We start from the raw sequence: 23,527 nt of genomic DNA on the forward strand, positions 1-23,527 counted from the left end.
TTTCACTACAATAAAGACAACATATGACTTCTAGTTCCTATGAAGGCAAACTCAAAAGCACAGGTGCAAACAGAGATTGCATAAGAAAGCGTGTGCGCACCCGCGCGTGCCCACGAGTGTGGTTAAAACCTTTAGTAAGCAACGGCATTAAAATATGCTAAGACACTTACCTGACCCTAGCTCGTGTCGAGCGCTAAGAAAAAGCCACAGGCTGTCACTAGTTTATCTGCTAGAAAAATTTGGTGTGAGCTTTGATGGTTCAGTTACAGCGTATGGACAAGAAGATAACCTTGGTACAAGCACTAACCTCCGTCTTATGTTCGCATGCTCACAGAATAAAAATCAGTTACTTCTCATACATAATGAACATCTTTTATTTTCAGGTTTGCAAACGACGGCCGTCGATTCACACAAAAGGGTACTTTTAAAACTACCTGTATTTACTCTATTGTATGCGTGTATATAGGAAACGATCGCTGTGCATGTGCGTAAATGTATGTCTGTACATGTGGGCCGATATATGTATACACATGGTACCTGATGGCCTCTTCGGACGCATGTGTGACCTCCATGATGACGCTGGCTGTTGTACGTATGCCAAGGAGGGCAAGGTTCTCTATCCTGGGCCAGGTCCCCAGAAAACCCACTGGGACTGTGGTTTCCGGACACTTACAAATGCATAGAGGTAGACGCCCATGCATTTGATGGTGAAACGTCCAGCTCTGCTCCTCACCACCGTCACTCAGGATCATCCTCACATAGGATGGCAGTGAAAACTGTCCCCCTCTGCGGACCTGCCTGGACGGTGGGTCGAGGAGAAGCACCAGCTCTGTGCTCTGCCCTAGTGCTGAACTGGACGCTGAGGCCATGGAGGGGTCGGCTGCTTTAGCTTCTACCCCTTCTGTGCTTAACCTCTCGGGGAAGGGTGACAGTATATGAGGACCAAGCTTCTGTAGTCTGTCTCTATAAATACTGGGTATATACACATACAGATACGCATACATATACAAATACTAACCCACAGACCAAACCGGAAGTGTGGAGTGCTGACTAGCAACATGGCAAACACATCAGGAAAAGTATTCGTTGTTCCTCCTCCCAGAAGGTCAAGTTCTATGCCATGATGTTTAAAACACTCAAGGGAAAATTCAGAGGATTCCGTTAATTAAAGGGGAAAAGGAAGATGCTGTCAAAATGGTGAAGTACAGATTAAGTGAAAATTGCAAAGAAAACGAAAATCTGAAACAATTGAGGCCTGGTTGTGAAGTTCGAGAGCTGTAAACTGCAATCTTCAGATTTGGATTTTTTTTTTTCTCTTTTTCCTGTTGCTATGGAAACTTGGGAATCAAGCTTCAGGTGTCAGGAGTTCTCACAGACCTGAATGGAAAAGACTCAGAGTCAAGTCAAGGAATATAACAACTCGATTCAAAAACATTTTAGCTAAATACTAGATACATGACTGGCAAGCTATAATAAATGCATTTATAAATATTGTACTACTTTGGGGGAGTTTTTTTTTTTTTTTTCCTTAAGCACAACATTTGAAGAGAGAAGGAATAGTTCTGCTGGTTTATGACTCAAAAAGCGGGACTTCTCTGAAAATGCGAATACCACATGTCTCACACCTCAGATCAACCGTGGCCCGTCCCGCTGCCTCACTGAGCCCTGTCTTCTGCAGTTGGCCCAGGGCTGGGCTCTTTTATAAACAAGCCTACTTGGCAGCTTGGAAATGGACCATCATCCCAGATACATATACATACATATATTTCTTTTGGTCCCTGAGAAAAGCAGGAGAGTAACTGGTGGTTCTGCAGAGATGGTGTATGAGTTCCCGAGGGCTGCTGTCACAGATGACCACAAATTCAGCGGCTCACAGACCACACACACTCACTCTCCTACACTCTGGAGGTCAGACTTCTTAGGGGGCTACAGTCCAGGCGCTGGCAGAGTTCCTTTTGGAGCCCCCTCCTCCCCTTCAAGCTCCCCGAGGCTGCCTGTTTGGACGCGGCCCCTCCCTGCCTCTCTGAGACCTGCTTCAGGGTTTGCATTGCTTGCTCTCCAGGCTTTAGGCCAGCTGAGGGACTTCCACCCTGCCTGCTGATAGGGTGAATGGAAGCAGCTTGGCTCTCTGCCACCTTTGCCTAATTATAATTATATCTTGGATTTGCACAGGGAGAAGGTACCACTAAAAACTCATGTTACAAAGAAACAAAAATGTATAAAAGATCAACCCACAATGCAAGTATAGTCTCTTCTGGAATGAATTGATTGTTGGAGTATAATGGGTTGTTCTGTAAAGCTCAGGGCTTTTCACTCTAAATCTGTTAAGGGGGCGGGTCAGCACGCAAACGTCACCAACCTGTGCTGCACCCCACTGATTTCAGAGTTTAAAGTAGTCATGTATCTGCTCTAAATTCTAGATAGAAAAATCTTTGTAATGTGACTCGAGTGTAAATAAAATGATATTGAGAAGGTTAAGGGAGAAAGCTGTTTTAACAGAAAGGACCATGGAAATGAACATGCTGATTCAGATGCGAGTTTTATTGTTATTTTCTATACCTAGGGATCTTTATACTGCTTGACAGGTGAATTCCTCTGGGGTTAGGACTCTTCTGAACTCATTTAATTCCCTTTTTTTTTTCCAGGTGAATTTTTCATTGCCCTTGCTACCATTGCCTTAAACTCTTTGGTGACCTGGGCTGCAGTAAACTATATCCTTCATATTCACTTGCATTTGAAGACTGGAAAATAACATATTAAATGGCATCACCAATTTCATTTAAAAATATTTTCCTGTGTGAGACCAATAACTTAATCATTTTCGTCATTGAGAAAAATAGGAAAAAATTTTGGCTTAATAAGACCCACTCCATTTGAAAGCCCTCAAGCCCTGTTTAAGTCAAGTCAGACCACAGCATATCTCCTGTGACTGTTGAGTTGATTGCACAAAAAAGTTCACAATGATGTAATGTTCTTAGCTGTGCATATGTGTGGCACATAGAAAGCCCTGGGACGTCAGAGGTTGACTGTCATTGTCCATAAACTTGGAGGGACCAGCTCTGTCTGCAGGCCGAGGATGGCCTGCTCTACTCCGGCTTGGTGCTCCTCCAAGCTCTGCCTCTGCCCGTAATATATTTCACAATGAAGAGGAGCAAAATATTGGTACACCCAATGACATGGACTGTGCGGTTCTGTTTATGGAAAATTCTAGAGAACGCAAGAATCTAATCAGAGAAGGCAGATCAATGAGAGTCTGGACTCTGGGGAGGGGATCAACAGGAAAGGGGTACAAGGAATGGCATCTTGATTGTGGAGTGGCTACACTTTACCAAAATTCATCAAACTGCACCCTTAAAATAGGTGAATTTTATGGAATGCAAATAATACCTTAATAAAAAGCATTAGAATGAAAAGTATTTCTGGTGACCATTTTTTTTGCTCATTTGGTCACCTCTTTAAACTTCTTCATTGTGATCATCAAGGTTACAATTCAATCCCCCGTCCTTTCCAATATAGAGACATTTAATTTTGGTACTTATTCAAATGGTTCACCTGATCTGTTCTTTTATATTCTTGCTCTTGTGAATTAATTTTAAAACAGTGTTTGAAAAGGTTTCAGCGCAATATTCCTTGAACTTGCCTTGTCACAGCACAAAGACCCTCATGGATGTGCCAGCTTGCTTTCTTTGGAGGGTCCTAGGGGGAGAATTATGCATCCCCTCGATGTCATCAACATGTGATTTAAACAACAAACTGGCAGTAAAAATCATTTCATTTACATTTTTTATTGCTTTCAATGTCATTAGTTTTATTTCTTTTACTTTGGGATGTCTAAGAAGGAACTGCGTCTCTCTCAGTTCAACTCTCAAATGCAATAAAGCCACCTATGGTATCATAATGAACTGAAATGTTTTTATTATCTTTTTCCACAAGGGAGGCAGTCTAATAATGAACACTGGCCTCCATGCTAACCCACCTTGGGACCTTTCTGAGCATCAGTGTCTCGTCTACAGAGTGAAATAAAACCACCAGGGCAATGAAGGAAACAAAGAGAAAAGCCACAGAACAGGGGTGTTTGGTTTATGCGAGTCTACTTGAATCAGAATATTATTGGGGAAGAGGAGCAAAACCCATTTTCTCTTCCCATGTTGGATGACGCGAGCCCTGCAGTTTTATGAACAAAGGCTTTAAAGACCAAATTGACATGCTTTTCCTGCCAAGAGCCAGGGAGTAAATATTTTTGACTTTTTGGGCCATAGGGTCTTGGGGGCAACCACTCAGCTCTTTTTGTGGTAGTAGCAGAAAGCAGTCATAGGTTAAGTCTGTAAATGGACGGACCTTCTGTATTCTGTGCGTCTGTGCTCACTCGCTCAGTTGTGTCCGACTCTTTGCGACTCCATAAACTGTAGCCCGCCAGGCTCCTCTGTCCATGGAACATCTGATTTTCCTGGCAAGAATACTAGAGCGGGTTGCCATTTCCTCCTTCAGGGGATCTTCCCAATCCAGGGATCAAACCCACATCCCTTGCATGTTCTGCATTGGCGGATTCTTTACCACTGATCCATCGGTATTCTAATCAAATCTTAAAATCAGGAAGTGAGCCTTTCTTGGCCTTTGGGCTGTAGTTTGCCACTCCCTGCTTTAAAGAAACATTGAACAGATTCTACCAAATCTCCGCATTCATTCAAGGACCATGGCTGGTGGGGAAGTTCTCTTGTCCTTGCACTTTATAATCTACTGATAGATACAGTGTTGTTAGGACTCATGCCCCCACTTTGCTCAATACTTTGGACCCATTTCCGTGTGTCCTCTGGCCATTGTCATGGGTCAGCCACACTGACCTTGCTCTTAGGAGCGAGTCTGAGCCATAGGACATTCAAGGCGTCTTATTCCTGCCAGTTTCTCACATGCCTACATTATTAGTTTCATTCTTTCTCTGTTAGGAAGAACATCTTGGGCTAGGTCTATAATAAAACAGGAATCATTTTATATGGCAGGCATCTCTAACGTTCAGACGAACATTATTAAATAATCTTATGCCTTTGATATAGGGACAGGGTGAGGTTTGTTTTGCAGTCAGACAGGTCGGTGATGATAACTGTTCTTAACTATTTATCTTAACTGGGGACTGAAATGACATGTCTTGTGGTGCAAAACATGGGAGGGTCATTTCCAGCTGAAAAGGGAGATTCAGGGTTTCTTTCTGAGGATAATTATGGCCTGTCCTCAGGTGCCCTGACCTGCAGTGGGATAACCATGTGGCTCTCCATTTAGGTGAGAACAGAAAGTGCATCTGACATTTCAAATCAGAATGCATGCACCTGTCTTTTCTCAAAGGTACTATTTTGGGTATAAAATGATCACAAGTTCTTTGGCAGTCATCAGACAATTCTGTCTCGGATTAACTGTGATCCAAGAGCTCAGACGGGAGAGATGAGAAGTGAGCCATCCTGGGGAACCTGCTCATTATTGACACCTGTAGGTCAGGGTGCTCCAAAGTAGGAGGAACAAGAAAATCCCTTGTGGGAGGAAGCAAATGCTGCCATGGCTATTATATTCCTTTTAATCTCAACAGATTACATCTTACTAGTATTTAACATAATGATTTGGAGTAGCAGGCATGTGTATTATCGTAAAAAATATTGTGTAAACACACAAAAACACTGGGTATGTGTGCTGGAGGCTACGGTCACCTGGGATGTTGGTTCCCTGGGTTGGATGGGCTGGGGATCTATCTGTACTTCAACAGTTGGAGCTGGAAACCTCCATTAAAACACTCACTGGCCACCTAGACGGGCTGGTAAGTGAGCAGAGTCTTGAAGAGCCTTGGTTCACGGAGAGTCAGGCTTTGGTGTCATGTAATTGTATTTATGGGCTTCCCAGGTGGCTCAGCGGGAAAGAACCTGCCTGCCAATATGGGAGATGTGAGTTCGATCTCTGGATTGGGAAGATTCCCCTGGAGAAGGAAATGGCAACCCCCTCCAGTATTCTTTCTTGCCTGGGAAACTCCATGGACAGAGGAACCTGGCAGGCTATAGTCCATGGGGTTGCAAAAGAGTAGGACATGACTTAGCAACTAAACAACAACACCAGTTGTGGGTGATGTGTGAGTGGCGACTCAATCATCTTTTCCATCTGTGTACACACACACACGCACACACAGCATTTTATTTCTGTACAATCACCCAGGAAGTACTGCCTTCTGGTCTATCCCGACTCTGCTATATGTGAATTCTGCTCCGTGTCTGTCTAGTGATCACTTGAGAAGCTGGTGGAAAACAGATTCCAGAGGTTTACTGCAGTAGAGTTGGTCAGAGCAGGACACTAAATAATCCCCGTGTGTCTGTTGATAGGGGAGTACACTGCGCCATATTCCTAGGATGGGAAGGGATGCTCTCTAGCTGTTAGAGTGAATGAACCAGAGCAGTGTGTTTGCCTGGCTCTCGAGCTAAGAATGGTTTTCATACTTTTGGTGCTAAAACACGGAAGACGGAACCAAAACAGCTATAAAAAGGAATATGAAACAGAGCCCTGATGAGACCCCCAGAGCCCAAAATATTTGCCACCTGGGCCCTGATGGAGAAAGCTTGCCAACCCCTGAACTACAGCAACATAGATGGAGCTTGGAGACGTAATGAAAAGAGGGAGATCAGAGAGTTCCAGCACATCAGGCTCAACACAATATGAATTAGACCAAGTCTGACAAACTGCACGAAGTAGAACTATATGGGGTGTGTGTGCGTGTGGTGTGTAGTGACAGTATAAAGCAATGTCCACACACGCTGGGGCATGACAGCTGTTGTCTCTGGGGAGAGAGAACAGGAAATGAAACTGGGGAGAGGGACAGGGGATTTCAGCTTCATCTGTAATACTCATGTTTTATATAAAAGGAAGGAAAGAAGGAAAGGAGGGAGGAAGAAAGAACAAGAGAGACAGGAATATATATTCCCTCCCTCTCTCTCTCTTTCTCTCTTTCCCCCTCTTCTTTCCTTTCTCTCCCCCTCCATCCCTCACTTCCCCCCATCCATCTATCCATCCATCCAGGGAGACACTTTGCACTGTAAATTCCCCTCTCTAATTCCACTCCAAGGTCAGTGGCTCAGCAGGGAGCTCTACGTGTCTGAAGTTGGAATGAGATTTCCTGTTGACTCCACTCAACACTGTCACTAGGATACAATAATTTCTGTTTTTATTTTCTAATCGTCACTTTCTTAGCCTCCTAATTCACAACAACACCATTCACCTTCTCAGAAGGTAAATACTGAGGCCCCAAAGTCTTTTGGATGGCATTAAGCTATATGTAAATAATTGCTTAAGGTTAAAACTGGACTAGTAAGCCCCAAATAGGAAATATTTGATACCCGTATCTATTTATTTGATGCTCATACCTCTATTACTCGGTATAATAGTTCATTTATTTAAAATAATCCTTGATTATGTCACAGTCATGACAACCGGTCAGTGAAAAAACTGTGTAAATATGCAATCACCTCTTTTCCTACAGCCTCCCCGTCCTTCCATGCATTCTCATAACTCTTCTTTAAAGGGTGTAGAATCTCCTTAAATCTAGCTAAAGATTACACTGCATCATGCAGAGAGAAATAGGGCCCTGGTAGACCAGTTAACCAATCTGGGCACATCTGTCTGAGCTCAAGTTTAGGGTCATCTGCAGGAACCTCCTCTCCACCTGCTCTGTTGACGGTATTGGGTGCCTTTGCGTGGTTCCTCAGATTGGCAGGGGGATGTGAAGGGGCCTTTAGACATTAGTGGGAGCACCTTTACAGGTAACATTCCATCACACAGATGTAAGCCAAAAATGAATGTTTCCTCTGGGATGCATATTTTGGGAAAGAAGATATGTGGAAAAACAGTGGGTTTGGGGCAGTTGTGTTTTCCTATCACATGCACACTAGAGTTTGGTGAACTTACGGGCTAAGCTGAAGAGGGACAGGAGCAGGGCTGTGGCCGCGCTGAAGTGCGGGGCCCCCGCTGCGTTGCAGTCCACTTTGGAATTCTTGCAGGAGCACACTTGTACCCTGAGGTCTGTGATGTTCGTCATGGGCGGCTTCCCCGAGTCTGTCACCATGATGGGCAGGTGGTAGTTTGCTTTGTTCAGGTTTTGAAGGAGGCTCACCAGGGCGTGTGTATCTGTAAATACAAAAGGGGGCCTTCATAAGACAGGGCCGGACCTCTGCAAACAAGAGTGGAATTTCAGCAACTGAACTCACAAAGTAGGCAGTGCACTGATGTAACTACAAGAGTACTCAAATATAAATTTATTAACACCAAATCAACATAGAAATTCAGCTCTTCCTTTGGAGAAATCACATTTCAAGTGCCTAGCAAGCACGCGTGGCTGGTGGCTACCATCCAGACTGTGTTTGCTGGCGTTTGTGCCCAGTCTTGTCCGACCCCATGGACTGCAGCCCACTAGGCTCCTCCGTCCATGGGATTTTTCCAGGCAAGGATACTGGAGTGGGTTGCCATTTCCTCTTCCAGGGGATCTTCCTGACCCAGGGATCGAACCTGCATCTCTTGCACTGGCAGAAGGGTTCTTTACCACTGAGCCACCTGGGAAGCCCACCGTATCAGAGAATACCAGATAGAACACTTCCACCATGGAGGAGTTCTGTGTTTCAGGGCTATTATAGTCAATTTCAGGAGGACCCAATTTGGTAGAGATGATTGAGTACCGAGAACTCCGCCCTACAAATGTATTAGACTTAAAGTATAACACATCTTCACAAAGATCACATTCAACATCTAGAAAAAATAATGTAAAAACCCATTCTTGAATTGTCACATTGTACATCTTAAATATGTACAATTTTTATTTGTATATAAAAATATGCAATAAAGCTGGAAAAAATAAATTGTTAGCTCAGAGCATTTTTATATAAGAACACAGATTCAAATAATCAAGATACACTTTTGGAACAACAATAACAAAAATCTACTCACTTTTAAGGTGGGCAGGCCCCCCATCTGTTTCCATGGAGATGGTTTCTACACTCTAGTCTTTTTTAAAAAAATTATCTTTATTTATTTTTTTGGTCATGCTGTGCAGCATGTGGGTTCCTACTTTCCCAACCAGGATCAAACCCATACCCCCTACAGTGGAAGCTTGGATTCTTAATCACCAGACCACCAGGGAAGTCCCTATAGCTTAGTCTTTATCAGGCCTCAGACCCCAGTCTTTATCAGGCCCCAGGTCTGTGGGAATTCATAGCACTGATACACAACTTGGGGACTGGATCTTTAAGCTCATGCTTGGTGGGAACATCCACCCTAGGCCACTGGCCAGCACTCAGAACTGGCCATCTCACCTGGCACTGTTTTGGCCTTGGGCTATTTTCTCTTCAGTCATTCAAATGACTGCATGGCTTGTGAGATCTTAGTTCCCCGACCAGGGATCGAACCCATGCCCATGTATTAGAAGGCAGATTCTTAACCACTGGACCGCCAGGAAAGTCCCAGCTATTTTTTTAAACCGGCTCTTTCTGGGCATAGACAAGGATAAATATTCAAAAAAAAAAAAAACTTGGAGGAGCAAGAAAAAGAATCTAGAAGGCATTTTAACTATTAAATAAAACCAGGAGGGAAATGGCAACCCAGTCCAGTGTTCTTGCCTGGAGAATCCCAGGGACGGGGGAGCCTGGTGGGCTGCCGTCTATGGGGTCGCACAGAGTTGGACACAACTGAAGTGACTTAGCAGCAGCAGCAGCAGCAGCAGGAGGGAAAAGAAAAGTGTGACGACCTGAAAACAAAAAAACTGGCAATAGAACTGCTATGCGTCCCAGCAATCCCACTGCTGGGCATACACACCAAGGAAAGCAGAATGGAAAGAGACACATATACCCCAGTGTTCATTGCAGCACTGTTTACAATAGCTAGCTAGGACATGGAAGCAACCTAGGTGTCCATTGGCAGACAGATGGATGAGGAAGTCATGGTACATATACACAATGAAATCTTACTCAAGTATAAAAAGAACGTATGTGAGTCAGTTCTAATGAGGTGGGTAAAACTGGAGCCTACTATACAGAGTGAAGTAAGTCAGAAAGGGAAATACCAATACAGTATATTAACACATATATATGGAATTTAGAAAAACAGTAACGATGACCCTATATGCAAGACAGCAAAGGAGACACAGATGTAAAGAACAGACTTTTGGACTCTGTGGGAGAAGGTGAGGGTGGGATGATTTGAGAGAAAAACACTGAAACATGTATATTACCATATGTGAAACAGATGACCAGTCCAAGTTTGATGCATGAAGCAGGGCACTCAAAGCCCATGCTCTGGGACCACCCAGAGGGATGGGGAGGGGAGGGAGGTGGGAAGGGGGTTCAGGACAGGGGGATAAATGTACACCCATGGCTGATTCGTGTTGTTGTACGGCAGAAACTGCCAATCAAAATAAATACATTAATTAAACAAACAGGTGAAGGATTATCCTAACCAGAAGGTGACAGCAGCAGAAATAACCGATGTGGATGATGACCCCGGTGAAATGGCAGGTCAGCACAAGGAAGGTTCTCTGAACTGCAGGTAGATGAGAAAGTCTTTGATGAGAAAGTTCCAGCTGGAAACTGAAGCTGGGGATGATTATTCAAATCAGCGACAGACACAAAAACTAGCAAATAAAATACTAACCCCTCAAACAAGAGAAGGGCTATTTTAATTAAAAATAATCAGTGTAACAGAATTCATTCTTTAAAAAGCAATAAAATGGACAAACAGGCAAGTAGAATCAATAACAAGAGAAAGGCGCTAATAAAATGAGATATGAGATAAGGCCGTAACAATACAGATGAGGTTTTTTTAATAGAAAATTTTATGCACAGTTGTATAATACATTTTCAAAACTTAATGGAATGTATAATTCTCCATCCCTCTCAAAAACTCTACCTCTGAAGTAAGAAGAGGGAACCCAGCCCTGACCGGGTCAATCATAAGCTAAATTCACTATTGATGGCAAAGTGTATGTAACACATGAGTTCTGGTCTGGGTTTTATTGCGAGGCAAGGTGATTGCAGGAGTGAGTTCCCACTTGCCATGGGGAGGGGAGGGCAGTGGGGGATTCACAACTCAATACATCTGATATTTCAGTCTTAACATGGCAGATGATAAATGTTGAGACAAGTTTTAAATTCTACCTGTCCAAGTGCAAGGATTGGTGGAACGGGGCATTGCTTGCAAGTTTCATCAATGAGGAACAGGAGAAGATATCAAAGCCGAAAGTCAAAGCCAAGGTCATTTTAAAGACAAAGTCTTTACATTTCTGGGATCTGCAGCATAAAACGGAAGGTGGGGGATTAGAGGTAAGGCTTCCTGAAGATTCCTGCACTGGTGCTTCTCTTAGGAAGGCAAGCATAGCCCAGAAATCTCTGCAGTGCTGGTGAAATTTAAGGGAAACACAGCGATCTGAGTGAGGAGAGGCACCTGAGCCAAGATCCCCAGCTTTTGAAGGCTGAAACCTGGGTGGGTGCAGAGGGTGAAGTATGGGGTGCACAGCTCACAGGGTACAGCAGAGAAAAGATGAGGCAGGAGGCAGAAAGCTGTCATGCTTGCATTTCTAAGAAACTGATATTCAATATTTTTACAAATTGTGTACAGGTGCTGGTAGGAAAATTGTCAGTGTTTGTAATGTGTGAATAACTTGAAACAAACCACGTGAGAATCCACGAGAGCACAGGAAAGGAGGAACAGGTTGGAACAGAAACCAAGCCAGGGAAACCAGGCTTCAAAGCTGAAGAATAACAAGGGAATGTTAAAAGGACTTACTGTTGATCTTGGAGATCTTCCAGACTTTATCAGGAACGGTTTGTTTGTGGATTTCAAATTTGAAAGGATCTGTGTTTGGGTGAAGATCCTTATCTGTCGCTCCCAAAATGACTACGCTGAGGTTTTTGGCATCATCACAGACCTCTGCTACCGTGGGGTAAATGAAGGGTGCGTTGTCATTCACGTCTTCCAGAGTTATCAGCAGAGTCCCAGTGCCAGTGGCGGGCGGGTTGCCTACAGAGAAAGGGGAGATGTTAGTACACAACCCATACAACGCAGGGGTCATCGTCCACAGTACCTCTTCCCGACGTGCCAGACACCTTTACTGCTGTCATTAGATTTCAAACAGGACCAAGAGGGATGGCTTCCATCTGTGTATAAAGTTTAGTGGTTTAAAAAGCCTTGTAGTAGTATGATCTCTAGGTCTATCCCCGTTGCTGCAAGTGGCATTATTTCATTCTTTTTATGGCTGAGTCACATTCCACTGCATATACACCACGTCGTCTTTATCCGTTCACCTGTCCATGGACATCTGGGTTGTTTCCATGTCCTGGCTATTGTGAATAGGGCTGCTGTGAACACAGGGCTGCATCTATCTTTTTGAATTACAGTTTTCTCCAGGTATATGCCTAGGAGTGGGATTGCACTTAGAAATAATCGTACTAAGTGAAGTAAGCCGGGCTAAGAAAGACAGATATCATATGATATTGCTTACATGTGGAATCTTAAAAAAAATACAAAAAACCTTTTATCATATGTAAGGCTTCTGACTGATGTTCTTCAGACTTTAAGGTTAGAGTGCTAAGCTTTAAACACACATGTCATACCAGCACATTGAAATTCACTCAAAGAATGGAAATGGTAATTAGAACTTATCCTTGCTTACCATAATGAAACCTTTAATCTAAATAGCCGAGTTTTTCAGAAAAGCAGTGGAACAATCTGATCTGACTTATTTGTGGAACTATACAGTGGTATTGATGGGAGATGCAGGCACTGGAGGCAGGGAGCCCAGCAATAGATGGCATCATGAAGGGCATTTTGAACGGCAAATACATGTCTCGTCTTACTGAGGCCCTCAGGTGAGGCTGCCAGAAGGAAAGCGGAAGGTAGTGGGGTGCAGAAAGACAACAGCCTCCGCTCTGACTGTGCTAAGAGCCTGTCAAGTTCAGTGAACCTGCAAGAAAGTGCCCAGAGCTTGGGAGACATGCCAGGGCTGAGTTAGCCAATGGGAATTTTCAATGTAGATGCTCTTGAAACCTTTCTAGTGAATTAGGTTACCTGAGTTGAAAGTGCAGAATTATGGAGGGGTGGGCACCTCAAGAAACACCAAAGAGCAGGTTAAAAGTTTAAAAAGCCAGGTGATAGTTTCTGGAAGACATGGGAGAGATGAATTGGAGGCGGAGGCAAGAATCAAGAATTAAATGTGTTATGGTGCTCAAAAAGATGAGGAGTCAAGAGAAGCAATGGGGTTTCCCAAGAAGAATGTTACTGGTGACTTTCTAGGGAGAGATTTGCATTGGTGGGGAAGAAGCCAGATTGAAGGAAGCTGATCAGTGACTCACAAAGCATGAGAACAGATACTCTTTAAAGTTTTTTTTTTTTTTTTTTTTAATTTTTAGTGAAGAATAGTTGATTTGCAATGTTGTGTTAATTTCTGCTTTATGGCAAAACGATTCAGTTATACATATATATGGTTTCCCTGGTGGTTCAGACAGTAAAGAATCTGCCTGCAGTGCAGAAGACCTGGGTTTGATTCCTGGGTCAGAGAAGGGAATGGCAACCCACTCCAGTATTCTTGCCTGGAACCTGGGGCTATACAGTCCGTGGGGTTGCAGAGTCAGACGTGACTGAGCGACTAACATTGATTAACATTGACTGTGACACATGTATACACATTCTTTTTCATATTCGTTTCCACTATGGTTTATCACAAGATGTGTTGAATATATCCCTGTGCCATTGTTGAGCCTTGTTGTTGATCCATCTCATATATAATAGCTTGCATCTGCTAACCCCAAACTCCCAAATGCATCCCTTCCCCACCCCGTCTCCTCCTTGGCAACCACAAGTCTGTTCTGTATGCCTGTGAGTCTCGAGGATGGATACTCTTTAGTGGGGCTGGTGAAATTTAAACAGACCAACACCCAAAGATAGTTCCAGAGTAAACATTCAAGTAAGTGTCTGCTAAAATAGGAGCACAGCTGTAATTAATCATCAGAAGCATAGGCATTTCTAATGGTGGCAGACCATCAACTTTTGTTAGCGCAAGAACCCAAAGGAGATGCGTAATTACTTTGAAGTTGGTTTCTCACTGTCAGCTTTAGTCATTTGGCTGAATTTCTTTATTGAAAAATTATTTTCCTCTTTTTATGGAACTAATTGAATATCTCAGAGGAATCCATTATATTTTTTTCACTCTGAATATAATATGGAGTCATTTGGAAGAACGGATGAGAAGGCATTATGAGTATTTGAAATATGGTCATAAGAATTGGCCTTTCGTGAACTTAATTATACTGCTGTCTTCAATTTCCCCTGTGTTATTCTCAGGCCAGGCTGGTGATGTCTTTTTCTGAAGTCAAGCAAAATGAGCTTGTTTGTCTTTTGTTGAGAAAGAAGGTAAAGAGTGGATTCTCAAAATCCTCAGGGAAAGCCTCTCCCAGTTTCTATGTATGAGATGGAGGAAAATCACCACCCCAAAGTAAAATGTAATTTAAAATGTAAAGATTCTTCATGAGCCCTTCGGCTCCAGCAGTTGTGGGGGGTCCAGGAAATACCAAGCTTCCAGATATTCTCTGGCACTCAACAAAAATCCCTCAGCCCTCTTCTCTCCTTTCTGTCCACAAGCCAGAGCTCTCAGGGCCCACTCTGCATGACCAAACACCGGAACCAAAGCACGGCTGGGAAAAGCCTTAATTTGAGCGAAATCCCGGGATGTGGAGCTAGACCTGCACTTGCCCGTCCTGGGCGCTCCTCAGAGGAGCCCAGGGCCACATTCTCAGGGGATGCGTGAAGGCTCAGAGGAAGTCCCACCTCAGAACCCGTGTCTGTAAGGGCTTTTGTCTTTATAATGTCAGGAGATGCAATGGCCCCCAGATGAGCCACTCCTGTCAGGGGGTCTTAAATAGAATGGGAGGTGGGTTCCCCTTTGGGAATCTGATGAAGGTCATGGTCCTGCCTTAGGAAATGCACTCCGGCTCACACTGAAGGGTTGGCAGTCACTGGGAGAACTGGAAGTGCGGCCTGGGCTCCGTGCGAGGTTGGAGCTTCTGATGTGCGACACCTTGGTTCAGTTGTTGTGAGGCTGAGGCAGAGAAGTTGAGCACCGGCTCAGATGAATTCCGTGTCTCAGGCCTCCTTCTCTAGAACGAGAGTTAATCTTAGCTTTCCATGTCCAAGTTTGCACTCCGTAGATTGCTCTCATTTCAACTACAAAAGCAAACTAAAATTCCCAAACCATCATTTGGGGTTATTACTAGTATTGTTTTTGTATCTTCTTTTATGAGCTACTTTTATTGTGGTAAAATATGCATAATATTTACCATTTTAACCACTTTTAAGTGTACAGTTCCGTGGCATGAAGTATATTCCCACTGTGCAGCCATCACCGCTGTCCATCTTGAGAACTTTTTTTTCATCTTCCCCACCTGAAACTCTGTCCCCACTAAAAGACAGCTCTCCCTGTCTTCCTCCCCACAGCCTTCAAATCTTGGTGGGTCATTCATTTTGCTTCAAGCTTTCGTGCTGCCAAACAGTGGCTTGACATGGGAGTAATGGTTACCATTTTCTTTCCTGGACCTGAATAACCTAATCTGTTTTATCAACAGGACTGTGCCTTCAAGACCACAGAGATGCTCTGACCTCAGGAAGCTGTGCCCTGGACCACTGCTCGCTCCCATTTCTGGCTTTGTCATTCCCACTCGGCACTGGCAGCTTATAATACTTCACAAATCGATCAGTTTAGGACCAAACTGATCCTGCGGCTGGATTTTGAAACAAGACAATTTAACTTGTGCTATTCACTTTGGTGGTGATGATCTCCTCGAGAGCTGGACGAGTTGGCATCCTGTGTCCGTGCCAGCCGTCCTGGCCAAACCCTCAGTCTGCTTGGTTCAGTGTCGAGGCTTGGACCTTTGTGTTCTAGGTGTGTTGGGGTGGAGCTGTACATTTTCTAAAAGTCCAAGCGAACCAGAGAGGTTGCTGTTTAAGCACGTGGGGCTCTACCCTCCAGTCTTCCCTCATTTTTCCTGAAGAGGAAACTGGGACTCAGAAGATGAAGTAATTGTCCACGGCGCTGTGACCATTGGTGCTGTGTCACCTGTCTGAGGACTGCGGCCCCTGAGACACAGTGTTCCCATGCTGTGCATGCTGAGGAAGCTCCAGAAGTGAGTGGAATGACCGGTGGTCTCAGCACAACCCACCGTCCGTGCCAGACTGTGGAGCTCCAAGTTTAGGAGTTCTGGCGCTGTGGTTGGCATCAAGAATTGGCAGAAGCGGTGAAAAACAATCTGTGTGTTTTGGTACTTAAATCACCAACAATATACTGCTTTCTGTTGAAGGTGGGTGGAGCTAAGGTCTGTACCCAAGGGCACGTGTCACACCTGAGTCTCCTGGCACTGGGTGGGTGTAATGAGAAGCAGGGCCGGGTTAGGGTTAGGGTTATGGGGATGTCATTTTATGCAGAATGCTGACCACATAGGATTTTCACTTAGCCAAAAAAAAAAAAAAAAAAAAAACACTGAGATTTTATGATAGTTCCATTATTCAAAAGATGCACATATATATATCTAACTTGTCAGTGACAGACAAAAACAGTGTGACACTAATTAAAAGATATATATGATTAGGAAAAAGATTAGGAAGAAATATACCCAAACCTAAATAGTGATTATCTCTCCAGGTAATTAACATTAAAGTAATACTTTTCTCTTTTCAATCTCCTTTATAATAACCATGATTACTGTGATAATCAGAAACAGAAATGTAAATTCAAAAGTTATACAGGGATTAAAAATTTTTTTCCAATTCTACTTTCTTTTCTCTATTTGTTTTTACAAAGAATCGATATTTAGTAAATTTGCAGAGTTCTGCAACTACCACCATTATCTAATTCTATTTATTTATTACAGTTTTTTTTTCTTGATGTGCGCCATTTTAAAAGGGCTTCCCAGGTGGCTCAGTGATAAAGAATCCACCTACCAATGCAGGAGATGTGGGTTCTATCCCTGTGTTGGGAAGATCCCCTGGAGAAGAAAATGGCAACCCACTCCAGGATTCTTGCCTGGGAAATCCCGTGGACAGAGGAGCCTGGCGGGCTACATACAGTCCATGGGGTCGCAAAAGAGTCAGATATGGCCCAGCAATTAAACAACACACAACTTTTAAAAAAGTATTTATGAATTTGTTACAATATTGCTTCTGGTTTATGTTTTGTTTTTTTTTTGGCTGAGAGGCACACGGGGTCTTAGCTCCTTAACCAGGAACTGAACCTGCAGCCCCTTCAAGAGAAGGCAAAGTTTTATCCACTGGACCACCAGAAAAGTCCCCAAATGGTATCGCTGAGGCTCCTCCATGTTATACCAAGAATCAGTACTTCATTCCTTTTTATAGCTGAATAATACTCCATTTTGTTGATCGACCATGTTTTCTTTATCCATTCACTAGCTAATGGACATCTGGGTTGTTCCTGTTTTAGTCTGTTATGAACAATGCTGCTATGAACAACTGCATTTGAGAGACCAGATTTTCACGCATTACGAGATCCCTAGACCGATAAGATCAGACCCCAGTGCATCTCCTCAAGAGAGTGCCTGTAGAAGAATAGGCTCCCTGGTCTTGCCACAGTTGGCTGGGCTGGCTTCACATGCAAAGAAGGTTGAATCTCAGCCAGAACGTCTGGAAGTGAGCTCAGAGAAGTGCAGGAAGGCAGTAGGCTTTTCCGGTCTCTGGGCTAGATGTGTGCAGCACGTGTCTTAACACTGATCATGCATCTAGGTGGTTCCGTATGGGGAATAGTGTGCAGACTGAGGCTGCCTGCAATGGAGAATAATATGCAGGAAGAGAAAGTGAGAGGAGGGAAAGACAGAAAGCTCGTTTCTGAGCTCCCCAGACTCTGAGCATCAGGACTATTCTCTGTCATGTCCTATTAGAATAGGTAGCTGGTAGATTTAAAAAAAATTATTATTATTATCTGTGGTAAAGGAAAATTCAGTGTTTATTGGAAAGTGCTGCTCAAGGAGAACGGGTGGCTCATGCTCAAAAAGCCTGAACTCCCTGGGTTGAGTTTTGAATTAATTTAGGTTGATTTGAAAATTGCTCTTTCCATACTTACAATCACATATGTTTGCATTTCCATAGGTTTCCCTCTATTCTGAGAGCAGTGTCCTCCCTTCCCCCACCTGGGGGAGAAACAAGTGTGTATGTGGGAGGGAGTATCTGTGGAATTCAGAGCAGGGAGTCCACTCCAGGGACCAAGAGGGAGACCTGAGCTGAGCATCTCAAGGAAGCTTGAGGCCCAAATTCTGGGAGGAAAATCGGGAGGATGGGTGAATTCATGGGGAACCACAGTTCACATGTGGCCACTAAGTGAAGGCTGGGTGCCCTTGCTGGATTCTGAGGTGTGTTTGTTAGGGCAAGGTGACTGGTGGGGGCACTCTACTCCCCTCCAGGTCCTTCTGCACGTCTGGGCATCTCTTGAACCTTTGCCAAGTAGCTGTGAGCAAAGCAATGCCAGGTCTTTTATTTCATGTGAGCAGGGCTCTAAGCTACATTCACCTGTGCTCACAAGAGGGAGCGAACCAGGACCCCTCTCTGCAGGGTGACCCTTCATATTACTCAGTTCATCCCTATGTTCTATTTACTATGGCTCTGCAGGATCACTATTTTACAGGTCCGCTTTTTTTTTTGGCATGTGCCCTGTAAGCCAAGAATCTTGTCGCTTTTTAATTCATAAGCATTTTTTTTTATTGCTGTGTTAATAGAGATCTTGCCAATCTCATTTTATATGCTGAAAACATTTAGTAGTAAACCAACCAAAAACTTGGTAGAAAATAGATTTGCAAACTACAGCGTCAGGTTTCCATGGTTAATACTTGATGTAGAACTGAGGCGATTATTCACATAATTCAGACTCAATTCTTTAGGAGGAGAAATAATTTGAAAGCTGAAACGGTTTTTTTTTTTTTTTTTTTTAAATTCCAGCGTTTGGCTTTTTTGCTTCCATCTTACAGAAACCAAAGACAAGGCAAAAATAGGGGAAGAATTGATTTGGAGGCCGTTTCTAAACGTGACAGTTTCATTTCATTCATTCAGCCCATAATTATTTATTGTGACTTTGCCCTGTGCTGGGTTGGCTAAGCACAAAAGTCAACCGTGCAGGGTGTCTATTGTTGAAATACTAACCATGTGGCAGGGACAGATATGTAAACTGATGCAAGATAACACTGTAAGTGCAGGAAGAGAAGTGAGGATAAAATATCACGGGAGCTTATGACGTGGAGTAATTAACTGTCTGGGGAGAGCTCAGAAGTCTCCATAAAAAGATGGCTGGAGAAGGTTCTTCTAGGAGGAGGAAATCCTGTGGCTAGAAGTTGTGGGAAGAAGCGGTCATAGACTTTTCAGCTGGATGTTGGCCTTGATGAAAGCCGGGGTGCTGGAGGCAGGGAGAGGAGAGGACTTGAGTGCGGAGGGAGGGCAGGGAGGAGCAGTTGGGAGGCTGGGGCAGTAACAAGGACCGACAGTGGGGGCTTAGGTGAGGGCTGTGGGGATGCGAGAGCAGAGGCGGGACAGGGAGTGATGGGGGAGGAGCGTCAGTGGGGATGGGGCTCTACTTGGGGACCATGCAGATGGTGACGCTATTACCCAAGCTGGGGAAGAGGGAACACCAAGGAGGAGGAGCTAAGAGACCTCTTGGCAGGATGAATTGATCTGGCAGAGATGGGCATTTGCAGACAGCATTCTAATGCCCAAATCAGTTTTTTTCCCCACAATGAATGTTTGAAAACACTATGTTTAAGATGGTTGATTTGACTGGTCAGCGTGGAAATGTCCTGCCGTCAGGTAGATGAAGGTTAGCTTACCTCTCCCCATTCAGACAGAACAAGCTCCATGCATTGATGCCCATGGAGAAAGCAGCATTTTCTGGCTAATTTTCTGATTCAGAGCCCTACTCTCAGTAGAGGGCTCTGCAGCCCGTCCCTTCTCTAGAAAAATGTTCAGACCATCACTAGCATAGTCATCAGATGACACTTCATAGTTTGCTTCAGATACTGATGACTTTGTAATGATACGTTTAGAAAAATCAGTCTGTGACTCACCTCAAGTAGGTTCACTTAAATATTTAAATTTTATAATATTTAAGGACTTATAAGTCACCAGGAAGTTTGCATTCAGGATTTCCCGTCCTTGTAACAGCACAGCAGGGCAGGTGTTTATCTGCACCCTGTAGGTGGGGAGACAGGCTGAGCCGGCCCTCAGCTAAGCTGGGGTGCTGCTCCTTCTGAGGGGAGCAGAGTGCCAGGCCCCCTCTCTGTGGAGTGTACTTGCTGCTACACATGGCTCTGATCACAGCCCTTCTATTACCAGATCTCAAGAGTTCTTTTATTGGGCCATTTTGTCAGTGACAAAATTGAGCTAGTATTTTCAACGTGATTGATATTTTACTGGTACTTGAAGTAACGAGGAATGATGGCTGGGTCTTCAATGTATTTTTCTTCCTCAATTACTATAACAGCTGAGATAAGGGGTGTTAAACTGGCTTAATTGGGTTGCCATCATAACTAATGGCTTGATTTTATCCAAACTAGCAATTTTTAAGTAGAATTAATCTAAATAATTTTACTACATCCCCCATGCAGGCTTGGTTGATCTACAGAAAGAGAAAGACGATAAATGGAGGCATCATTTTGAAGTTCAGATTCCCCCGTCATCCCCAGTTTGGGGGCTGTTGTTATCCAGTAGTTCAGTGGTCATTCCACTTATGGGGCCAAATTACTTTTTTTCTTTTTGAATCAATTTAAAAGTCCTTTGTACAGTATTTCAATTTTGATGGGCTGGCATTATCAGATCATCTATTATATAGGAGACTGAGGGAAAAGACAGGTTAGGACATGATAGATCTTAGCTCATGAAAAATCATGATCTTACTCTATTCCATTTTAATTGTACAGCTGTTACACTTGGTTCTCTGTCTGTTTTCTTGGTTGCCCACAGCACATTTTTCACCGACAGACTCAAACATACTTTATACAAGTTGCTAAGTAATGAAAACATGCTGCTGAATTTAGCCATAATTTGGCTTGTTTTTTCCCCTTATTCTTTTAAATGAAAATAGATGGGGATGCAACACTTGATAATCATATAAAGACTTCATATAGATGCTAGAGATAGTATGTATTTCCTGGCTCAAACTATTTCGTATGCACTGAGCCTTAGGAAGAACTAATGGGGATAATTTTTTTCTTTTTTCTTTAAACTCTCTGCATAAGCTGGGTGCTGGAAAGCAAGGGCATTTGAACTTCTTGAAGCAAAATACTTGTCTTTAGCATTTGGAGTCACAATTTAAGATCTTCTGAGGGTATATCAGCCATTCAATAACAGTCATGCACTGAACCCTACCCAATTTCAGAATAGAAGGAGTGAAAGCTGAGGTCATAGGTGAGAAGGAGGCAGGAAGACCAGCCTGATGGAGTCCTGAGCAGAAGGCAGGGAGCCAAGAAGCACTGGCCAGCTCCGCCTTTCCTGCCCAGGACAAGCCCCTTTCGAGGGGTAGTTCCTGGACTCGGAGGAGAAATTGCTTGTGGCAGCTTTCAGCCCACATAAGACAGTGAGACTCAGATCCGACCTTTCTGGTGATTACCTGAGCAGGCATGGTAACCACCTGGGATTTGCCCAGTGCTAATTGCTGCAGCTTTGCCTCCTTGTCAGCACAGCCCCAGAGGGATGCCATCTGACTGCACTCCTGAATGCTCTCTCTCTGCATCTTGGTATTTTCCTTAACCATTATTAACATTATTTTTCCCCCCTTTCTTAAGATAGGCCAGCGATTGTATGTTTGTTAAGTCTTTAATGAAGGAGTTCCTGTACTCTGAAGGCACTGTCTTAACCTTTTCAGAAAATCTGGACTACATAAGGTAAATGACAATATCCATCTTTAAAGATAAAATGCTTGCCAACAGGAAAGGTCACACCTTATTAATCTATAGGATGAAAGGCTGTACTCTTCCAATCATTTAACTACAGCAGCCTGTTCTGCTTTAGCCAAACAAAAGCCTTTCACTTATAAAAAAAAACAAGGTTGTTGGGTAATTTATAGCTCATTAAAATTGATAGCAGTTTACGAAAACTGCCTTGTACATCCTCGAGTGTTCTGTGGGTTGTAACCTAGCCTCTATCTGTAGCCTCTTTCTGTGTCTTTTCCTGCTCAAATCATCTGTATCCCAGGCATTATCAATATTATTATGAAGTGCTATTCTAGAATCTACATAGACTCACACCGGAGCTGCAAGCAAACAGGTCCAAAGAGTTTTTAACTTCTGTTAAAGAGTTTTCTCTTTAACTCTTCTAAAACTTCTAAATGTTTCTCTAAAACTCTTCTGTTAAAGAGTTTTTAACTCAGGATAGATTTGCAGCCCTGCTTCTGACTTTTTTTGCATTCCTCCATTCTGATCTCACAGCTTCTAGTCTCTAAGAGGTTTGCAAAAGATTCTCGTTTGGCACTGCCTTCCCATTGTTCTGAACCGAATGAGTAGAGCTTGTGCAGGAGCTATCATGGCGTCACTCTGCTTTTTGCTAAGTGTTACAGGACTGCAGACTGCACTTCGCCTCGTTCCCTCTCAGACCTCCTGTCCTCCACTCTCCTGGCACCTGCCCCCTGCCCTCCAGCAGCTGGGGATTGTCCTTCCTTAGGATGACAAGACGCTGAGAGTCTAGCTCTAGGGACCAGGTACTCAGAGAACACGTGAATGGTTACAGTCTCCTGGAGAAAGCACAGTGGACCAGGGACATGCTTTCTGTGTAGTTTTATATATATATATATATTTCTTAAGTTGTATTGAAATATAGAAACATTCATTTTCTGTAATGACACAGCTTGAAGAAACTGCAAAATCTGAACACACCCAGGTAGTGAGTCCAATGTATACAAGGAGTTCCTTACAAAACTACCTATACATATGATCCTGCAATCCCACTCCCGGGCATATATGCAGAGAAAACCATAATTTGAAAAGATAAATGCTCCTGGATGTTCATTGCAGTACTATGTACAATGGCCAGGACATGGAAGCAACCTAAAAGTCCGTCAACAGATGAATGGATAAAGAAGATGTAATATACATACACAATGAAATATTACTAAACCTTAAAAAAGAACGAAATAATGAGTGAATTTGCAGCACCATGGGTGAAACTAGAGATTATCATACTAAGTGAATTAAATCAGACAAAGAAAGACAAATATCATATGATATTGCTTATATGTGGAATCTAAAAAAAAAAAAAGATACAAATGAAATTATATCCAAAACAGAAACAGACATAGAAAACAAATTTATGAGTACCAAAGAGGAGAGTGGGGAGAGGCACAAATGGGGACTTTGGGGTTAATAGATACGCAGCGCCATATATAAAACAGATAAACAGTAAGAACCTTCTATATAGCACAGGGAAATACACTCAGTATTTTGTAATGATCTATAAGCGAAAAGAATCTGTAAAAGAATATATATACTCTTTT

The 23,527-nt window shown here is 43.4% G+C and overlaps 1 protein-coding gene across 1 annotated transcript in view; it reads right to left on the reverse strand.

Moving 5' to 3' along the window:
* Positions 1-350: 350 nt before the first annotated feature.
* Positions 351-23,527, reverse strand: part of CDH13 (cadherin 13) — a 1,016,229-nt gene continuing 993,052 nt past the window's right edge. The window contains exons 12-14 of the mRNA XM_027513936.1: positions 11,791-12,024; positions 7,930-8,148; positions 351-1,377 (exon numbers count right to left, since the gene is read on the reverse strand). Of these exons, the coding sequence (XP_027369737.1) occupies positions 1,370-1,377; positions 7,930-8,148; positions 11,791-12,024 (461 nt within the window). The 3' untranslated portion in view covers positions 351-1,369. The remainder of the gene's footprint in view (positions 1,378-7,929; positions 8,149-11,790; positions 12,025-23,527) is intronic.

Source organism: Bos indicus x Bos taurus, chromosome 18 (assembly GCF_003369695.1).
Source record: "Bos indicus x Bos taurus breed Angus x Brahman F1 hybrid chromosome 18, Bos_hybrid_MaternalHap_v2.0, whole genome shotgun sequence".
NCBI classification, from domain to species: Eukaryota; Metazoa; Chordata; class Mammalia; order Artiodactyla; family Bovidae; genus Bos; species Bos indicus x Bos taurus.